Here is a 21,108-nt window from a genome sequence, read left to right on the forward strand (position 1 = left end):
GATCTCGTTATTGAATGACAACTCATGTCCATGGTTAGGAAACCTTATCCATCTTTAATCAGTGAGCTAGTCTAGTAGACGCTCACTGGGGACACAGTGTTTGATTATATATCCACACATGTATTTGAGTTTCTGGTTAACACAATTATAGCATGGAGAACAAACATGTATCAAGAACAAGGGAATATGATAATAATAACTTTATTATTGCCGCTAGGGCATATTTTCAACAGCCGCCATGGAGGAGAACATTGGAGCCCGCCGAAGAGGCGCTTAGTACCGTGGAAGGGGAGTGGAATGCGGCTAGGGTTTCGTCCGGAGTGCAGATAGGGTCCAATTTATGTGGATTCGGGTGGGCCAGATCCGACATGACTGACGCGTCCGAGGTTCCCCATATCCACCCCACATATGGGCTGGATATGGGGAGTGTTGGTCAGTCCGAGCGTTTGTGTTGGATATGGGGAGCCCGACTAGGTGGCATTTTTTCATGCGGACACTGACCAAGCATCACCTAATGTGCTGATGTAGATAGTGGTACTAGTGGTTGTGGCGAGCCAACTAGTTAGCATATCGTGCCCACTCATAGTAAAGTTCATACAGAAGGCCGACGGAGTTCATACTCAAGAGGACTCGAGTGAGTGGGGACGGTCGGCTGGGTTCTTTGTGGGAACAATGGTGGGACGGTGTGGGCCATACTGGGTCGGATGGACATGGCTGCGGTCTCTGGGTGCATCCGGGCCTCCCCATATTCACCCCACATGTGGGCTGGGTATGTGGGTTGCCGGACAGCCCGGACGTTTGGGCTGCGTATGGAGAACACGGGAGGGTGAATTTCTTTTTTGTTTGAATAGTGTCTGGGCAGTCCGCTCAGACGTCTGGGGTGGATATGAGGCGCTTGGTCGTAGATGCTCTTATCATAGGAAAGACATTTATAGATAGTAAAATTCGTTCAGTCTAATCCAAAAATGTTCGGTTGGAAAATAAAAAGTTTTTTTTGGGAAAATCTCTACTCCTAATGGACGAATTGGTTGAATAGTCCCCCCCACTTTCAACCGGTTTATTTTCAACCGGTTTTTTTCAACCGGTTTTTCTTCGTCCCACCTCCCACCACCCCCCTCCCACCGGTTTTTCTCTTTCTCGTCTAGCCGACAATACCCAACGTATTTATGGTAATCAATCACAATTAATCCACGTATGGTAAGGCTATAAACTTAGAAATCTCAAATATGATAATTATAGTAATAAATCAATCCATGTATAGTAAGGCTATAATCTGGCCGACAATACCCAACGTATTTATGGTAATCAATCACAATTAATCCATGTATGGTAAGGCTATAAACTCAGAAATCACAATTAATCAATCACAATTAATCCACGACTAGGGTAAGGCTATAACTAAGGAAATTTCGAATATGGTAATTATCACCAGAATCAAAGCTTTCCAAAAAAGTTCTTCTTGCCATACCCTAATCGTGACCTTCTTATCCTGAGGCATTATTTCTAATCAGAACTTTCCAAAACTTTGTCTGACTAAATCACAATTTTCCTTCCTTCCCTATCATCTCAATCGAATCATGAGCTGTAGGTAAGTCATTTCGTTCTCCACCTCGCACGGGTTGTACTGATTTTTATCATGGTTTGCCCCCCTGCCGTACAAGCCGCTTGATTCCTCATCCCTCGCTCAATTCCTCCACCCTATCTTCTTCTTCATGGTGAGCGACCCAGGCAGCGATGCGTGCCCGTTATGCATCAGCGAGGAGGACCAGGAAATGGTGATTGCCAGCCCCGCGCTCGTCACGTGAACCCGTTCACCGTCAGGTCATGCTGGTGTGTTACGGGTGTAGGTGCACCTTACCTTAGCCATGGAGGTTTGCCGGTGGACAACGGAGGCCTCGCCATGGACACCAGTATCCCTCTCCTCTTCCTGCGCCCTACCTCTCCTTCCTCAGTCTCTACCTCTCTCTCTTTTTCTCTGTTCCAGGAGATCTGCAGCCGACGCTGCAGGCCCTGCCCGTTCACTGCCGGTCACCTCGCATCGCTGTTCGATCTCACCGCTGGATATGCACGACTCCGCCGCCCTGTGCCGTCCTCGTCGGGCACCATCATGGCGGCGCGAACACTGTATGCAGTGGCTACAATCATCGGCGGATTCAACAGCACGGTGGGCACTAGCGAGTAGCGACCCAGCGGGCAGCGGCTGTGCTGGCCGCTGTCTGCCGCCGAGGCGTAACGGCTCGGGCCTAGACTCCGAGTTCGTCATGGCGCTCGGTGCAACTTCCCTTGCGCCGGCTGACTCATGCATGCATCTACAAACTAACTAGCTAATTCCTCCCTTTGACTGCTATTTTCTCTGGTTGTACTGTTCCACAGCTTAGGCATTTAATATTTTGATGCAAGGTGGAGGTGAGGGAAGAAAACAACAAGAAGAAGGATTGTGGGAGGAAGTGGTGTGTCATGTGGCGGCTGAGAAGAGGGAGTGGCATGAAGATGACGAGGAGATGCATTTATCTACCACATCATGAGCATGAGATATCATCACATGTAAATAGTATATGACTCATATCACACATCCTTTCTTTTTGTAAAAACATTTTGTTAGCACATTTCTTGTTGTACATATAGTTTTTTTTAGCATGTGGCAACACATGGGCATCCAGCACTATGTGAATAAATTCACTTTTGGTCCATTTTAAACTTGCTAATTGGCTTCTTACAACTCACGATGGATCTTTGTAATCCAATGTCTGATCGAACATAGAGATGAAAGAACTAGGAATCCGCACGGACTCGGTGCACGCCTTGGTGGTGGATCAGCACATACACAAGGGGAGGGGATTAGGGCGGAGAGCGGGGGGCATCACTCAATTTTAAAGGAGAGGGCTCTATTAGGAAAAGGAAAGGGTGTGTCATGGGACAGGGTTTCTGTATTGAGCCCACATGTTGAAAATAAGACAACCACATTTCTTCCCCACATATGGTCTGGATTTGGGGAGCCCAGACTGGGAGAAATGAGCTTCGACCTTGACGACAAACTTAATCATTTGTTTGATTCACTTATATGCACTATAGCCTGTAGCAACCGGTTATTTTTCGTCTGGTTTTTTTGTCCCACCTCCCACCACCCCCTTCCATCGGTTTTCCTCTTCTCTTGTCTGGCCGGCAATACCCAACGTATTTATGGTAATCAATCACAATTAATCCACGTATGCAAAGGCTATAAACTCAGAAATCTCATCAATTCAGGTATGGTAAGGTCATGACTCAGAAAATTTCGAATATGATAATTATATGGTAATAATTTAGAAATCGAGCACTAAACCAATTTGAAAATCAAATCATTGATGCAATTAATCATCTAGATAGTTAATTACATATGCAATTAATTAGGTCCATTTGAATATGAATTTTTTCGCACTGAATCAATTTAAAAATTGAGTTATTAATGCAATTAATTAATTTGTTAGCCAACGCCTACAGATAATTAGAAGTAGGGATATTTCCAATTAGTCAGATAATTAATTCATTTGGTTGGCAATTAATTAGGCATGTAGAGAAATAGGTAGGTCATTCATTTTTTGTGTACCTAATTAATTAAGCAAGCAATTAGTCATGGTGAATCATTTTGAAAGCGCTTGTGGGCAAAAACAATCAACGGGCTCTCAGTTACATTGCAAACCACCGAGCACCGCTTGCCAACATGGACACCGGCCACCATGCGCTCGCGACATGGGCGACCTAGCATTCACCAAGATGGATGAAGTCTATGCTCCGCGGGATGTCCACTCGATGACGGTGGCCGAAATGTTCGCGGGTGAGGACAACATGACACAACACTAGCTAGGTGGTTCATGCTATAGTAAAAAGGAAGAGTGTTCCAAAAACAAGAAGGAAAAAGAACTGAAGCCAAAGTGGTGCATGGTGTTGGAGAAAGTAAGAGTGTTCCAAATAATAAGAGAAACAAAAAGAAAGAAAGAGTATTCTAGGAAATAAGTAGGAACGAGAACTAAAGTTGCCGAGGAATGAGAAAGAAGAAGATGAGGTATCGATGATGAACACATTAATGTTGACGTGGTGCTGGTTGGTGCCAATTAAACGGATTGGCGAAGAGGCATGGAGTAGAAGACGTAGGGAAATATGAAGAAGAGAAGAACGACAATTATCCCTTCTAGCATATGGATGGAGGTGGAGCTTATTGGTGACTAGGAAAGATCTCTGTAGTTATTTGTTGTTTTGTGTTAATAGTATGTGTTAGTTTAACCCACTCTATTATATCGTAAACAAGAAGATGAGTTGGCTGTCATATGCTTTTAATGGAAGTGGCGCCAGTGAGAGAAAAAACGAGAAATGTCTCGCTACGGCGGAAAATCGGTCAAGAATGAGAGGTTCCGACAGAAAAAGGGAAGGTGCGTCATTGGATGGTTTTTTTGTGTTGAACCCGGATGTTACAGATATTGCGGATAGCCCGTAGCAACGCACGGGCGTTCTGCTAGTAAACTGAAAATTTGAATGTTCAAATTTTTCATTTGAGGTTCGTTGGTTGTGAAGGCCGTAAAAACTCGGTATACTATTTACACTTGGCCCCCTCCCTCCCGTCATCAGAGTCTCTCTGCTTTGACCGAGGCGTCGCCGTCCCCTGCTCTCTTTCGTTTTCACCGACCAACACAACACAGCCACAGGAGGGTAAAAGAGAGAGAGAGAGAGAGAGAGAGAGAGAGAGAGACGAAGCAAAGCCGCGGGCGAGCGGACGGAGGCCAGAACCCTACCAAAACCCTACCCCTCCTCCTCCTCCTCCGCCCCAGCCGCCCGGTTCCGCCACCCAGGGCTCCGGCCGGCCAGGAACGCCGACCTCGCTGGCTTCTTCCCCTTCCTCCGCACCGCAGCCGCAGGTCAGCGATTCTTAATTGCCCCCTCCCCTTCTCGCGCCGCCATGCTTGTTGATGGTTCGACGAATCGTAGGTACGGGGGCAGCCGTGAAACCGTGCGTGAGGGTTTCTGTTGCATTTGGTTCGGTTTTCGAATCGGGGCGGGCGGATTTCTGTTGCCCGCCACAAAGTTCTGAAGCTTCTGCTTCTGCCGTGGGGGGCGCCTCATTCCGGTCAATTCGGTGGTTCCTGCGCGACCTACTCATCGATCGTCTATCTGTTGGTGGCAGGCAGATGCCCGAATTTCATGGTGGCATTGGGAAATGCTTGCCGCAAAATCTGCAGGCCGAAAAGTGTTGGTGGCTTAGTTGAAGCGCGGCCTCTCCCTGATACCAAGGTTGAGGCCCTATTCTGCAGTTTGGTGCATTGTAACCTCGGTTCGGCCGTTTGAGTCCGAGGATATTGCCCCGGTCGTCGCGTCGCGGCGCAGGTCCATGGGGATGGTAGGGTGCGTAACAGGAGGACGGTCAGTTAGGCTTCTCATCTGCATCGCTGGATGTGCCTAACGACCTTCCTGCTGCTGATGGCTTGGTGCAGTTTATTCAGTTATCATGGGATGCGATTCAGGCACTTGACCTTAATCCTGGGTAGCATGATTAGGCTATTTGGAATTCGTGCACAGCAGTGCCTCTGCATTTCGGATCCATAACCATCTACTCCCTCCGTATCATAATATAATACGTTTTTGAAGTTCAATTTGAACTGCAAAATCGTCTTACATAATGGTACAGAGGTAAAAGCCCTACCCTTGGGCATTTAGGTCCTGAATTCCGAGGCCACCTAGCTCCCTGGGTGGTGCAGACCTTTCTCCAAGCCACAAGACACTTAGCCGCTGGGCAATTATCCTATCCATCCAAGAAGAAGGATCCTTGTATCTTGATGATTGCCGCATCTGAGCAGGGGCGGATCCAGTGGGAGGTTCCATGGGTACCACCCACTCCAAAAATGTAAAACAATATATACCATACATTTAATACTAGATGTCTACAACACAAAGTCTATTCTTGGTGTATTTGTTGGACTCAGTGATATTTAGACCAAAATATTTATTTGCAGTACAATTTTAAAAAAAACAAAAATATGTACATATATATATTGAAGTTACTTTATTCATATATTATATATAATATATTGTGGCACTCCTGGTTCTAGCATTCTAGATTCGCCTTTGACTGTGAGACATGTTATCCATGACTAACTAATTTTTTTTATCTGCTGTACTTTCAGGACAATGAGTTTGCCGAGGAACTGTGAGTCAAGGATTTCATCAGCACGGTTTAGAGGCCAGAGCCTAGTTCCCAATCCCGAGTCTATCGTGCAGGATGGACCGACATGCGCATTTTACGCAATTATTGCATGCGCGATCATGCAGCTCTGACTAACCATGTTCAAGTTGGGCCTCATATGCAACATCTTCTTTGATGCGCGTTCTTTCGTTTCTCAGTATGTCAGGAGGTATGGACCACTTGATTGTGATCCTGGCCCAAGGGAGAAACGGGCTCTGATCATGTTCAGGGATGAAGGCATACCAGCATACGACTTCTCTGGTAGCCCTCCATTCATCTCCAGACTGATGAAGATCAAGGAGTTTACATCCTTCCCTCCTTTGCCCGATCCCTCTAGGCCAGGTTCTCAGCTTGTCTTGACTTTTGAGTTCGTTGCTTACCTGATTCAGCAAGGAAGACCCGTGCTTGGAAGTTTCCCTGTCCGGTTAGATAAGGACAGTCAGGGTTTTACAGAGTTTGACAAGTTGGGTGATAATATATATGACTACTGGTCACCGACACTGCCTTGCGACCCCAACCTGCAGCCTGCAACCCACCTTGTCACTTTTGTGGATTATGGTAAGGCTGAAGATAGACCGTTCTTAAAGTTTGTGAACACTCACGGCCGGACATGGGGAGCGGATGGGTTTGGCAAGATATTCTTCAGTTCTATCTATCAGAGAGACGACACTTTCTGTTTCCACGTCCTGTCATTCGATGAGCCCTTACCTTCCTCTTCGCCCCCGTCACATACGGTCATCAGTGATCGGTTCACACTGCCGCCACCACCTACAGTGCAACCGCCATTTCGCGGTTGGCATGGTATTCAAATCACTGAACCCATCTATGAGGCTGTGCAAGTGAGTAGCTAATTCAATTTTACAAAGATTCTGTTTACTCGTGCATTTAATGTTTGGCGATGAGCATGTTGTTGTTGGATCGTATCTTTCCTTTTCTGCTTTTCCATAAAAACTTGCTCAGAAACTAATAATGTTCTGTACATTATAGGTGAGGACTGTAAAGGTCGCTAAAATCTCCCTAAGTGCAGCTGTGCAGGACCGTGAGGAGTTATTTTCCTTTTCAGGAGACACTGAACATGTGGATATGCAGAGGTTTGTAGAATATGCAATTTGAACGCAGCAAGACCACACTTCGGTTTTTATTTTTGCAAATAGGCCTTTCATTAGCATTCTCCAATGTCGATGTCTCCTTTCTTTTCTTGGCAGTCATGATGAAGTGTCTCAAGGCGCATATGTGACCTCCAAATATGCACAAGGAGCGCATACCTTACATCTTCCTTCGGTGAGTAATTGAAGGACTTGTCATGTGTCCAGTGGGCTTTCACAGTATACTGTTCACTGGTTGTTCACCATTCTTTAGTCTCTACCCTTTTCCATGTAGAAACTCATGCTGGTTGGTGTGGGGCTTTCACAGTATACTGTTCACTGTTTGTTTACCATTCTTTAGTCTCTAACCTTTTCCATGTAGAATCTCAAGCTGGTTGGGGTGCTTTACTGAGCGGTTTAACTTTGCGAGCGCTGAAGCTTCCATAAATTGGCTTACTCGACGAGCCTAGTTTATGAATGCTTATACCATGTGCGATCTTAACTGGCATGCTAGAAAAAACATTAATCTGCCCCATTATCCATATAAGTGGGTTTGTGCTAGATTTATGTATGCCCCATTAACAATAGTTGACCTTTCTGTTGTCATCCAGCCTGCTCCCGAACATCAGCCGCGCCCTACTGCCTCTGTTCCACCGGTATGTGATACCCCGATTTTGTGTTTTTACCTATTACATTGTTTACTGCGTTGGTTTAGTGATTTTTTTCTTTATTGAATCTGTCACATGATGATCTGCGTCATGTATAATTTAACTGAAACCATACTTGTGCATCTTTTTGTTTTGTAACCATAAATGATATAGTAGTTGCGATGGAAATCATACCTAGTTCTAGTTGACAAAACGTCAAAATGGCAATCAGACATTTTTCAGAAGGTTTGATCGGGGCAATGCCTATTTGATTAACCAGTTTGTAAGCATACTGCATTATAAATTTTGCAGTGCATTAGCATCAAACAATAATCTTGCATTCATCTCATTGGCTTTGAGTCATGTCGTGCTGATGTTTGTGCAGCAAAGGTAGGTTTATGTTTTCCCACTAGTGTTACTGACACCCTTATTCTAGTAGTACAAAGGCAGCACGATATCAGTGTTCTCTTTAATCTTGCGTGTATGGTTTATTGAATGAATTCTTATATTATCTTATTTTCTAAGATGAGTGGTGACAGAGTCCAAGATAATGAACATGAGCCCCACTTATATGCTAATTCGACTTCCCAATTTTTTTTGCTTGCTTACACGTTTCAGTCTGAAGTGATAAACGTTGTTGGCCATCTTGGATCCTCTCTTCCCTTTTTGATCCCCTTATCCTTATATACTGCACCAAAACTCACAAATGTTTTTGTGCATTTTACAGGTGAGAACTGTGAAGGTCGCGCATGTCTCCCTAAGTGCAACTGTGCAAGATATTAAGGAATTCTTTTCCTTTTCAGGAGATATAACATGTCGATCTGCAGAGGTTTGTAGAATTTGCAATATGAATGCAGCAAGGCCACACTTCGGTTTTTTTTTTTTGGCTTTTGCAAATAGTTCTTTCCTTAGCATTCTCAGGTGTTAATTCATTTTCCTGTCTTGGCAGTGGTGATGAGTGGTCTCAAATTGCGTATGTTGCTTTCAAAGATGCACATGAAGTAGAGGCTGCAGCTCGTCTTTCGGTGAGCAAATGAAAGGCTCAACCTGCTGTATTGGTGCCTGCCCGGAGTCTGTGTTGTATTCGTCAACCTGTTGTATTGGTGCCAACAAAAACAAACCATCCTGCCTCTGCATCAAAACAACTGTTAACATTTTCCCTTTTGTAGACTGGGAAATCTGCTAGCTACTGACCACAAATCATTCATCCTGAGTTAGAATTAGCATGAACGCATGCTGTTTACTGTAAATGATGTTCTTGCCTCTGGTTAACATTCTATTCTGCTAGAGTTAGAATTTGTAGTGGATTCGTGTCCTGTGTTTTAATCACACTTGTTAAGAATTCTTATGAAATGGATCCGCCTGAAATGGCCAAGAGCATTAACCCTTACAAGATCTCCTTAGCCTTACAATCGGTGATAGACAGGCAATGCAACACTAGACTGAAATGGCGTCTTGCTTCTTTTTTCTGCCTTTTGGGGATTATAAGCATCTTAAGCCTTCTTTTTTGCTTCAAAACAAACGAGCAAACATCAAGTTTCGGTGAGCTGCTGCATTTATATGTCCATCTTGTCAGTGTTCTCTCCTTCAACGCATCACACGTAGATCGACACGGTTATGTTATATTTGACATACCCAAGCAGTTGATAAGATGGATACGAGCAGCCATAACAAGTGCTGCCATACACACATAATAAAAGTCGTACATATGTCAATCTTCAAACCAAATAAGCATTCAGCTTCTTCTACGAGCGTCTTAGAAACACAAAACAGCTTGGTATGGAACGGTTCGCTGATGGGAAACCATCTAGTCACAAGAAAGTGCAACATAACTCCGGGCAGCATCCTTGGTCTTACTTTAGCGCCACTCTAAATCTTTCTGCGGCGCTAGCATCGAGGATGCCATAAGTGCAGCAAAGATTAGGACCGTATGGTTCCATGATTGAATTCATAAAACGTTCTACTTCCTCATCGGTGGCCTTGGTTGCTCCGAAGTTCAACTTGGGTGGTTCCATGAGTCGTGCCACAATAGTTGGATCATCAAGGCCCTGATGGAAACAAATGCACAAGCAGGAATTGATCATCAAGGCCCTACTGGTTGTGTGCTAGTTGGAGAATCCCGCTGACTTGCTTGCATTTTAGTTTCCTCCAACTTCTCACATCAACATTGGGAATGTACTAGTACAAACAAATAAAAACATGAAATAGAATAACTAAGCAGAAAATTAGTTGGTACTAGCTACCTATCTTAACATGCAATCAAGTAGCAAATGAAATCTCTCGTGGGTTTATATACAAGGTTTCATCTGTGCAACAATGAATGGTAATACACACATAAGCATGAGCATGAACAAAATGAGGTGCATAGAGCATGATAAACTCTAAAGTGAAAGTACATTACAAAAAACGTTTTCCACATACGCCACTGATAAAAGTTATGAGCAATTAGTCATCATAACTTCAATGTGCCGCATGCGTATCACCCTCTTGTGCTTCTTCTTTGCTTTCATCCAATTCATGTTCCAACACGAATGTGGGGACAAGAGATGAGTATGCACAGATAGATCATAGATGCACAATGCATGAGAGAAATCATTTTGCATTGACCTCAACAATTGAAATATCTCACATAGATATTGAATGATACACATTACGACACGATCTGGGAAAAGGTGATGATCTTCCTGTATATGTGCATCTTTAGCTACATCGACAGGTATTTTGTTTATTCAGGTTCAGACGTTGCACCACTGAACGTAAGCATTATAAATCATGAGAAAGTTCACTCACTAACGCCTAATTGTATAATCCTGGTGTCACCTTTTTACGCAAAAGACCTTCTCATCTCATGGAATTCCACCTGATCCTTCTCCAGTACTCGTCGAGAGAGCTGCACCACCTGAGCGCCGGAGGCGATCTAAGCAGCGAGCTCCTTTGCTTGCAATTCGGTAAGGCTAGCGAAGTTAGTTTTGTCGACCGCGTTGGCGAGGTCGGCAGCGGGTCGAGCTGCCGCATCCACATCTGGGGAAGGTGACCGGCAGCGGGCCGGTTTACGATATAGACCTCCTCCCGTCGTTTTCATTCCAGGCATGAATCAAGAGGTGACCGGCAATTTACACCTGTAAAATAAATACAGGTGTAAAAACTTACACCCATTCCAAACAGGGCCTAACATTTTCCCTTTTGTAGACTGGGAAATCTAGGAGTGACCACAAAGTATTCTAACTGCTTGAATTAGATTCCGCATGAATGCACGTTGTTTACTGTAAATCCTCTTGCCTCTGATTAACATTCTATTCTGCTAGAGTTAGAATTTGCGGTGCATTCGTGTCTTGTGTTTTAATCACATTTGTTAAGGATTCTTATGAAATGGATCCGCTGAAATGGCCAAGAGTATTAACACTTACAAGATCTCCTTAGCCTTACAATCGGTGATAGACAGACAATGCAACACTAGACTTAAATGGCGTCTTGCTTTTTTTTTTTTCCTGCCTTTTCGGGATTATAAGCATCTTAAGCCTTCTTTTTGCTTGAAAACCAAACGGGCAAACATCAAGTTTTGGTGAGTCGTTGTATATATGTCCATCTGGTCGGTGTTCTCTCCTTCAACGCGTCATGCGTAGATCAGACACAGTTAGAGCATCTCCAATAAACAGTTCAAATGTAAAAATACCTAACTTTTGAACCGTCTGGGGCAAGCAACGCTGCTCCAACAGACGGTTCATATGTAAAAAAATTGGACCGCGGCCTCCTCGTGATGTAAAATACAACATCTCGCGGTGCAAATTTACATCACGAGATGCATCTGGTCCAAATTCGGCGACCACCCGCCAATGCCCAACCGCCACTTCATTTCATTTCACAGCCGCGCCTGTCCACCCGCCCGAACACCAGTCGGGCGGATCCGCCACCGCCACCGCCCAAATCCCCGCCGCCGTCGCCGCCACCGCCCCAAATTGCCGCGCCGCCCTCGCCCTCGTCGCCTCCCTCGCCGGAAGTCGTCTCGCAGCCGCCCGGGCGCCGCCGAATCAGGAGGCAGCCGCGGTGGGATTCGGCGCCTCCGGCGGTCTGGCTGCCCATGTAGGCCTCCGCCGGGTCCTTAGGCCACCGCCCGCCGCTGCTTGCTGGCCCGCCCCGTTGCCACCGCCTCCCGGCCCCGCCGCCGCCCCGCACTGACCCTGTCCAGCCGAGCTGTCGTCGCTGCTGGCCCGTGCAGCGTGCCTATGCCGCTGCTCGTGGTGTTCGCGTCGGCTGCTGCCCTCCTCTGTCGCTGCTGGCCGGCAAAGGAGCACGTACCGGGGAGCTCGGGCTCCGGCCATGGCGACCACGGGAGCGGTGGCAAACGACACCGATCGAAGGGGAAAAATAGGGGGATTGGGAGAGGAGCTCATCACGGGGAGGATGGCGCGCTCAGGGAGGTCGGGGAGAGCTTGATGGCGACATATTTGACGAAGGCGGCCGACGTCCCGAGGTTAAGAAGACGATCAAGACGATTTTACATCTTCATTTTGGACCATCTGTTGGAGTTGCTCTTTTGGACCATCAATTTCGACCATCTGTTGGAGTTGAGCTTTTTTCGGAGCTTCAAAACGCTCTTTTTAACGGTCCAAATTTTACATCTCTGGTTTTGGACCGCCAAATTTTAGACCATCTATTGGAGATTGCTCTTATGTTATATTTGACATACCCAAGCAGTCGATAAAAAAAATGGATACGAGGACGAGCAGCCATAACCAGTACTGCCATACACACATAATAAAAGCCGTACATATAACAATCTTCAAACCAAATAAGCATTCGATCAGCTTCTTCTACAGGCGACACAAAATAGCTTGGTATCGAACGGTTTGCTGATAGGAACCATCTAGCCACAAGAAAGTGCAACATAACTCCGGGCAGCATCCTTGGTCTTACATTAGCGCCACTCTAAATCTTTCTACGGCGCTAGCATCGAGGATGCCATAAGTGGTGCAAAGGTTAGGATCGCATGGTCCCATGATCGAATTCATAAAACGTTCTACTTCCTCATCGGTGGCCTTGGTTGCTCCGAAGTTCAACTTGGGTGGTTCCATGAGTCGCGCCACAACAGTTGGATCGTCAAGGCCCTGATGGAAACAAATGCACAAGCAGGAATTGATCAACCAACTAACCAACATCATGTTATTATATACCTAGCACACAAGATGAAGCGTCTTTACCTTGAACATTTGTCTTACCCTCGCTTCCTCAGCCTTCCACTGTAAAAGACGTTCATTCAATTAAAAACGAACACAGCAACAGAAAATGTCAAACGCCAGCTTACCAGGAAATAAAAACATCACACTTACGTCATCCATAGTCTCTGCGACCGCTATATTAGGACCAAGACATTCTCCCTTCAAGTTGCAAACCTTTGAGTGACCACCAGCATATGCATCAGCATTGGGGTGCTTCATATTACTTTCACAGCCGTAGCATTGACCTTCGTTTAAGGAAAGAGAGGAGATAAGGACCTTTAAATAATGATAGCTGATTAAGTGAAGGTAATAATACACATGGATGTGCATGAACTTGTTTGAGATATCACAATGCAAAGTTCAAGGATAATCGATAAGATGACATGAGGCACAAACAAACAAACAGGTCAATTCAGAGATCATACACTAAAGACATAAACGTTTAAACTGTATTTTAGTAACACATGATAAGAGTATAAAGTACCGTTATCAAAACGGTCAACCATGGAGACCTTTAAATAAAGAGAGGAGATAATGACCTTTAAACAATGATAGCTGATTAACTGAAGGTAATAAACTAGTTTGAGATATTACACATGGATGTGCATGAACTACTTTGAGATATTACAAGAATAAAATCCCACGAGGCACAAACAAACAGGTCAACCATGATAAGAGTAAAAATACGGTTTGAAAGAAAAAAACGTTTGAACTAAATTTCAGCGACACTTGATGAGAGTACAAAATACCGTTATCAGAAGGATCAACCATGCAGGTACAGCTGACCACCAATTTTTTGTCTTCTCCTGGCATACGTTTGACTTCAGAAAAGAATAGATTGTCGGCGGTCTTTGCTCCTTTGGTCCTTGTAGTGAAATTAATATGGTAGTAGAGGCAGTTGCCCTCATATATTACTTCGTAGCACACAACATCTTTAACTTCAAACGCAAGATCCTGAGATAAGAAGAATGGATCCCATCAGCGACTAGTTGTTAGATGAACGAATAGGACAGTCGTATAACACAAAGCAATACAGGTAGCATGATAAAGAGTAAGGACAGGAAGGAGGACAAAGAGCAAACCTTGAAAAGATTGTGATCCTCGTTATACTTGTCCACCAAAGCTTGAACCAGCTGGAGCATCCAGCAACGGCTTTCATCAACCGGCTCAGATTTCACGTACATCTTCTTTGAGCCATCAGGCCAGAAAAGAGAGTCCCGTATACCCCTCTCAACACTAGCCTTACCCACTTCATAGAACTCAGGTCGCTCCTCGCACCTAGTTTAGATCAGAGATTCCTTCATGGTTAATATATTTTACTTTCACAAACAGTGGAGTGTACAAAGAGGTACTGGCTATAGTTTCAATGCTATCATCCGGAAATAGGATTAGGGACAAATAGTATGCATGCAGGATTGTTTAACAAGGATCAAACAGCTCGCACATGTCTTCTGGCGTAGCTCATGACATTAATCGACCAAAACGAAAGAGACCTACATACAAAATTACAAAGTGGTAGCACATATAGCATCTATATTAATTTGACGCACTACTTCAGCAACTCTCTCACAAATACAGTTAAAATGTCTCCTTAACTTGAAGTGGTCTCAGAACAGGAACTTAAAAATTAAGGCAGTTCGGTGCGTCATTTTGTTTCTTCTGTATGTATGAAAGTACCAAAATTTCTATAATCTAACTAGGGTTCATTCGTTCTTCTCCTGATTAATTATGCAAAAACTGTAATCACCTTTGGGGCTTAAAACATAGAAGGAAAAAGCATTAATTGGAACTTGTTTGACTATATTATCAATTGCAAGCGTGCACGCAAAGAAAAGAGTTGAGAAAGTTTACATTATTGGATCCCGACGGTCATGAAGATAGCGATCAATGGCATTGTTAACTTGCTCTAAGCTCTGAAATGGCCCACCCACATGAGGATATGTGTGGAAATATCCATGAAGATCGATCCTGGTGTAAAATGTGAGCCCCCAATCACACTGGTATCGGACCCAAATGGTGTCGCGCTGAGAGGACGAGGACGTGGCAGTGATGGACAATCCCTTCAATGTTGTAACATCAACCAAGTTGTTTGATGGCGAGACATCCGGCTGCTGCAGCGTTTCTCCGGATGCAGACTCAACCACATGCTCCTGAGACCTGAAGCGGAACAGGCAGATTGGATGAGCAAAACAAAAATTATCTTAGGCGGTGAATGAATAATCCATGGTATCATCGTGGCAAAAGGTTGATAAGAGGCCTGAAATCGGTGTGAAATACGGGCTGGATTGGTTAGTTGCTGCTAAATTCTGCGCTGCCGGTGTTGGGAAAGCCAAAATTTGGCAAGTCTCGTGATTGGTTTGCCAAGTATTGGCTCGAAGCCAATTGGATGCAAAAAAAATATTGGTGAGCAAAAACAGGAAGAGTACCAAACCAACCATTCCCTGTACAGAAACCCTTGTTATCCTAAATCCTCCATTGATGAATGAACGATCGAAGCAACAAGCCGCCATTGACAAATGAAACAATTTGACTTGGACTAAACATGATGATATGTAACAAGATGGGGAGGCTGGGTGGCCATACGGCAGTTGGCTGAGCTGTTTCCGAAACAAATTGGATAACGAGGGAAGCCAGGTCCATGATGATGGCGATTCCTCCAATGTTGCAGTCGGCTTTTGCTGCTCATCGTACCAATGTTGCGGTCGGTGGCCATGGCGGAAGAAGGAGGTTAGGGTTTCTTTCCCGGGGAGAGGAGGAGAAGCGAGATGGAAGGAGGTCGACGGTATGGTATGGCCCACTTGTCATCAGGATACATACACACACAGTTCCCCGAGGCCCCGACGCATCCACGCCGGCGGCGACTGGTGACAATGCCGGCGAGAGAGAGAGAGAGAGAGAGAGAGAGAGAGAGAGAGATATGCTTACATCGAGGCAGGATATGGAAATTGCTCCAATGCCTCCCGTCCCGCTACCGTACCTACGCTCCAAACCAAATCGATCCCCGCAGAGCCGATCATGGGACATGATGTATAGACTATGGAGGGTTCGAGTCGGTTCCGAATCGTAGCACTAGTCCAGTTTCCAATCCTTCACAAACACGAGTTGGCAGCGATTTTCTTTTCGCTAGGAACGTTCGCCAGGAAATATTACCGTTTCCTTTTTATGTGTTGCTAATGCACCCCTGTAATCAATGGATTTGCTCTCTTAGAACACCTAATAAAATCGGCCGTGTCAAATTCTCCTCAAACATCCATGGACGCGCCCAGTTAGTAACCGGACAAAAGAGAAGAGAAAAAATAGTGACTCAACCGAACCCTATATACGCGGGTTGTCTGCAAATTTTCGTATTGGGAACAAATATAGAAAGGATACGAGGGGTCACGTCCGTCACGTAGGACGTGACCCAACTCCACCTTTTCTCTTTCTTTATTTTCTCTCTCTTCATCTTCACAGTTCACATGTAAGTGATCGAATATATACGAAAGAAATAAAGAGTATGACTGTATGGAGAACAAATAAAGGCTCAAAACGGATAGGCCGGACACTAGTTGGTACATCCATGGCCATTGAGGGGGAATGGATTTGCTAAATTCAGTTGTAGATGCCATCACAACTAGTGTACAAAGCCAATTGATAGACCAGTTTTTTCGGAAAAACTTCCGATCTTGTGAAGATTTTTTTGAAAATGAGGATAACCCGTGATCAATGCATTGAACAATTTACACAACCATCTTTATTATATTATTGTTCAATATATATTGACAAAAATAAATACATAGATGTCGCTACACCTACTAGCTTCATGATGTGCAATGACCACGCATCAACACACACACCATATAATCCAGTAGCCTCACCAAGCAGCCCCATGACAACTCGAGATCACCAACCAGTCTAACAGATCGGTGGTCTAGGAGTGCACGTGGTAGGATCTCACAGCTAGGCTGCAATTACCATTAACATGTTCATGTTTCTGTACGCGCTCGTGGCTGGTGGTGATGGCTCACGCAGGTGACATTTGGTTTCCATGAACCACGATCTGCAGTCGAGCGGAGGCTCTCAGCAGGCAGTGGCGGACCTAGCCCACTGGGCCAAGGTGGGCCAATAGTGCAATTTACATATACATTTATTTCGTTTCTTTTTTTTATTGGCCTTTATGCTATAGTACAATAGTGGCTATTTCCAGATCTCAGGGTGGGCTGTGGCCCACCCTGTCCACCCCCTACCTCCGCCACTGTCAGCAGGCAATAACTTGTGTTTTCCAGTTCCACTCGTGTTGACGGAGGCGGTGGGAGACAGATGATTGTGTGGGATGTTTTTCTTTCTCTTCATATGGGAGACATACGATTTTAAAAGCGGAGGTGCGTATAAGAAAGAAAAGACTCTTTGTGTGGGAGAAGAACGGCTTTAGAATTGAAGATGGCCTAAGAAAGAAAAGGAAGAAACAAAAAAAATTAAAGGGGTTTTTCTAAATGAGCATGTGATAGGCCAAACTAAATATATCACCTCTTTTTATTGGCGGGTATAAATAATACGAATTCCAATTATTTCTACCAAATACATTATATACTATTTCAAAAGGTAAACCAACAATAAGAAACCATTCAAATGTCATCCTCGCGAGTGTGCGAGCTCCTTTGCTTGTGTTTATATAAAGAGCAAGAAGCAGAAAATACTTGTTGGGAGCTAAAAATATAGTCTCTCTGTAAAAAAAAATATGAGTGCGTTTAGATCATCACTAAATCAAGATGGAGGGAGTACTTGTTAATTTATTTTTGAGAGCTGCAAATACTGGCTTTTTTTTAGCAAAATACTCACTGTAAAGAAATATAAGGGTGATCTAAACGCTCTTATATTTTTTTACGGAGGGAATAGTAGTTAATGGGAACATAGAGAGAAGGACAAATACCTGACCCACGAGAGCATGGGCCGGCCCATACGACACCACTCCTTCATTCCTCAAATCATTTCTTGCTCTTCCGCAAGCCGAAACCCTCGCTCCGCCGCCGGCCATGGCCGACCCGCAATTTATCCTCGGCACCTCCATCTCCGAAATGCTCACCGGCATGGAGCTACACGGCGAGGACCCTCAGAAGCTGGACCTCGGCACAAACTATCTGCTTTACTTTGTGTACGACTACCTTCCGCACCCGCCGGTCTCCCCCACCGCCACCCTCTTGCCCTCCGGCTTGGCGTTGGTCCCCGACGGCGTCGACCGCATCAGCCGCCTCCCCGATGCGGTCCTCCGCGAAATCGTCTCCCGCCTCCCCGCCAAGGACGCCGCGCGCACCGCCGCCCTCTCCTCGCGCTGGCGCCCCCTCTGGCGCGCGGCGCCCCTCTCCCTTGTCGACAGCCACCTGCTTCCGGACGGCGGCGCGTCCGGGCCGCAAATCCTCGGGGCTCCCTCTCCCCGCGCCGTCACCGCCGCGGTGTCCAGCGCCCTGGCAGCGCACCCGGGGCCCTTCCGCTGCGTCCACCTCACCCGCAGCACGATGGAGGAGCACCGGGGCGAGATGTCGCGCTGGCTCGACATGCTCGTTGCCAAGGGGGTCCAAGAGCTCGTCTTTGTCAACCGCCCTTGGCCGCTAGACCTGCGCCTCCCCGCCACGATCTTCGGCTGCGCCTCTCTCACCCGCCTCTATCTCGGCGTGTGGAGGCTCCCGGACACCGCCGCCGTACCGCGCGGCGCCAGATTCCCCAACCTCAAGGAGCTCGGCCTCTGCATGAATGTCATGGAGGACCATGATCTGGCATTCATGCTTGAAAGAAGCCCCGTCCTGGAGTTCCTCGTCCTCATGGGGAGCCAGACCGGAGTGCGCCTCCGCCTTGTCAGCCATAGCCTGCGGTGCGTTCAGCTGGGGTTCACCATGTTGGAGGACATCGACGTGGTGGATGCCCCTCGCCTGGAGAGGCTCTTTCAGTGGCAAATTGTCTCTCCGGGACAGGTCGCCATGAACTGCTCTTCCAGGATCAAAATTGGCAGTGCACCTAACCTCCGTGTGGTGGGATACCTTAAGCCAGGAGATCAAGAGCTGGGGATTAGCAACACCGTCATCGTGGTACTCCCAATCTATGTATCTGTGCTGATACTCCCAATCTATGATCCCAAATAGTTTATCTGACCTTGGGTGCATCATTTACAGGCTGGGGCCAAGGAGAGCATTGTCCCTAGTGTCCAAATTTTGGCCATAGAGGTGCAGTTCGGCCTCCGCAATGCTGTCAAGAAAGTGCCTGGCTTTCTCAGATGCTTCCCTAACCTGGAGACGCTCCATGTCTATGTAAAACTGGTTAACTTGCTGCATTGGCAATTTTGCAATACTAGTTTCTGTGTTATAAGATATACTCAAAAAGAAAACTTATTGTGTATCTAGCATGGTCAGAACTGTGGATCAGATTAATCAAATATCTAGTTCCTGAACTTGTTTGAGACTAAAGTCTTAGTAGTTGTTGTTGCTTATAGATAAAATACCTGAACTAATGTATGCACTGATCGATTTCATCTGCAGCCCCGCCGCATATCTGAAGAGTCCACTGGCAAGGTCAATCTGAAGTTCTGGCAGGAGGGCGGTCCCATGAAATGCGTCGTGCAGAGCATGAAGAAGGTGTTCTTCTATGAGTTCCAAGGGTCGAGAAGCGAGCTTGGTTTCCTCAAGTTCATCGCGGAGAGAGGTCGGGTGCTGGAGCAAATGGTAGTTGTGGTGGCCAGCAAATGTTTCTCCTCTGGCGAGGATAATGTGAGGGCCAAGCTGAAGCCTCTAACGAGCGCGAATTGGAGCAGCAAAGCTTGCAAAGTAGAGTTCTCCAAGAGCCCGCACACTGAATCTGGAAGTCCTATTTACAGCAACAAGATAGCTTCTGATTTTGGGTTTGCTGACCCTTTTGACCTCCTCGAGTACCACTAGATGCAGAGAGGATCTCTGTAAGTTAGTAATTAGTAGCACTATGCCAGTGCCTCTGGTGCTGCAAGACTGTGGTGTTCTTGGACTTGGCAGCATTTCTCTTGGCAAGCTGTGGCCCCGCCTTCGTAACAAAACTCATTCAAGCTCAGCTGCCAAAACTGCTGTCTATCACCTTCGTCCTAACAAATAATGGCCAGAAAACCTTTTTCTGGCTGGACCGCTGGCTCCAAAACACCCCCCTAGCTGACGCCTTCCCGAGCCTCTACTCCCACTCCACAAACATTCACATCCCTGTGGTAATGATCATGCGATATGGGTTACAAGCAAACCTGACGAACAGGCTAACCGCGGCTGCTACACGCGAACTCGCTGCTCTCTCCTTGTTGTTGCAGGACTTTCAGCTTACTGACGCCCCGGACGAACGGTTCCTGACCCATGGCAAGGGATACTCCTCCAGGCAGGCGTACCAGCTCCTACTTCAGGAGGATATTGAGGACGACCACGCGGCGCTGATCTGGCGATCCAGAGCCCCTCACAAGCTCAAAATATTTGCTTGGTTGCTTTTTCGTGGACGGCTAAACACCAAGTGCAACCTGTTTCACAAGACAATCGTCCCTGATGCCTCCTGCCCGCGCTGTGGCGGCCCATCTGAAGACACTGCCCACCTGTTCCTCCTCTGCCCTCACGCAGCTCGGATTTGGGAACGGTTGGGTCTCTCCCCATCGTCAAGATTCCAGGACCTATGGCTACTACCGGTACCCGCTAACTTAAATGGTCGCGTTTGGCCTGAGGTGCTACTCATGATACTCTCCAAGATATGGGATTCTAGAAACGCGGCTGCCTTCCGTAACGAATCACATTCTGCCATCCTCACTGTGAGGAACATCTGTAATGATCTTGAAATTTGTAATAACCGCTTCAGAGACCCGGTTGACAAGGCAGTTGCCAACTCTTGGCTGCTGTTCCTTACCTCACGGCTAGCCGTGACCTTGTAATTCCCCGCGGCCCTTTCTGGCCTTTGAGTAATATACATACAGGTGGGGATCCTCT

The 21,108-nt window shown here is 46.2% G+C and overlaps 3 protein-coding genes across 4 annotated transcripts; 2 read left to right on the forward strand and 1 right to left on the reverse strand.

Moving 5' to 3' along the window:
- The first annotated feature begins 4,703 nt into the window (after positions 1-4,703).
- LOC119272373 lies at positions 4,704-9,333 on the forward strand. The gene is made up of 7 exons (XM_037553878.1): positions 4,704-4,889; positions 6,153-7,050; positions 7,199-7,302; positions 7,417-7,492; positions 7,908-7,952; positions 8,671-8,772; positions 8,893-9,333. The coding sequence occupies exons 2-7, from the start codon at positions 6,310-6,312 to the stop codon at positions 8,896-8,898; spliced, it is 1,074 nt and encodes a 357-aa protein (XP_037409775.1). The 5' UTR covers positions 4,704-4,889; positions 6,153-6,309; the 3' UTR covers positions 8,899-9,333.
- Positions 9,334-12,655: 3,322 nt separating this feature from the next.
- LOC119269716 lies at positions 12,656-15,310 on the reverse strand. Its single transcript, XM_037551615.1, has 6 exons — positions 15,011-15,310; positions 14,242-14,437; positions 13,909-14,113; positions 13,271-13,404; positions 13,142-13,180; positions 12,656-13,048 (listed from the first exon to the last, which is right to left on the reverse strand). Coding segments are annotated over exons 1-6 (771 nt in total). The 5' UTR covers positions 15,013-15,310; the 3' UTR covers positions 12,656-12,853.
- A 2,797-nt stretch (positions 15,311-18,107) lies between these two features.
- On the forward strand, positions 18,108-20,203 carry LOC119269717 (F-box/FBD/LRR-repeat protein At1g13570-like). Of its 2 annotated transcripts, none has more exons than XM_037551616.1 (3): positions 18,108-19,218; positions 19,303-19,437; positions 19,666-20,203. In XM_037551616.1, the coding sequence occupies exons 1-3, from the start codon at positions 18,172-18,174 to the stop codon at positions 20,059-20,061; spliced, it is 1,578 nt and encodes a 525-aa protein (XP_037407513.1). In that variant the 5' UTR covers positions 18,108-18,171; the 3' UTR covers positions 20,062-20,203. The 2 variants fall into 2 exon arrangements, with proteins under 2 accessions (XP_037407513.1, XP_037407514.1); XM_037551617.1 differs by having other exon boundaries at positions 18,108-19,215.
- The last annotated feature ends 905 nt before the right edge of the window (positions 20,204-21,108 follow it).

The sequence above is a fragment of the Triticum dicoccoides genome, chromosome 3A, assembly GCF_002162155.2.
Source record: "Triticum dicoccoides isolate Atlit2015 ecotype Zavitan chromosome 3A, WEW_v2.0, whole genome shotgun sequence".
Classification (NCBI taxonomy): Eukaryota; Viridiplantae; Streptophyta; class Magnoliopsida; order Poales; family Poaceae; genus Triticum; species Triticum dicoccoides.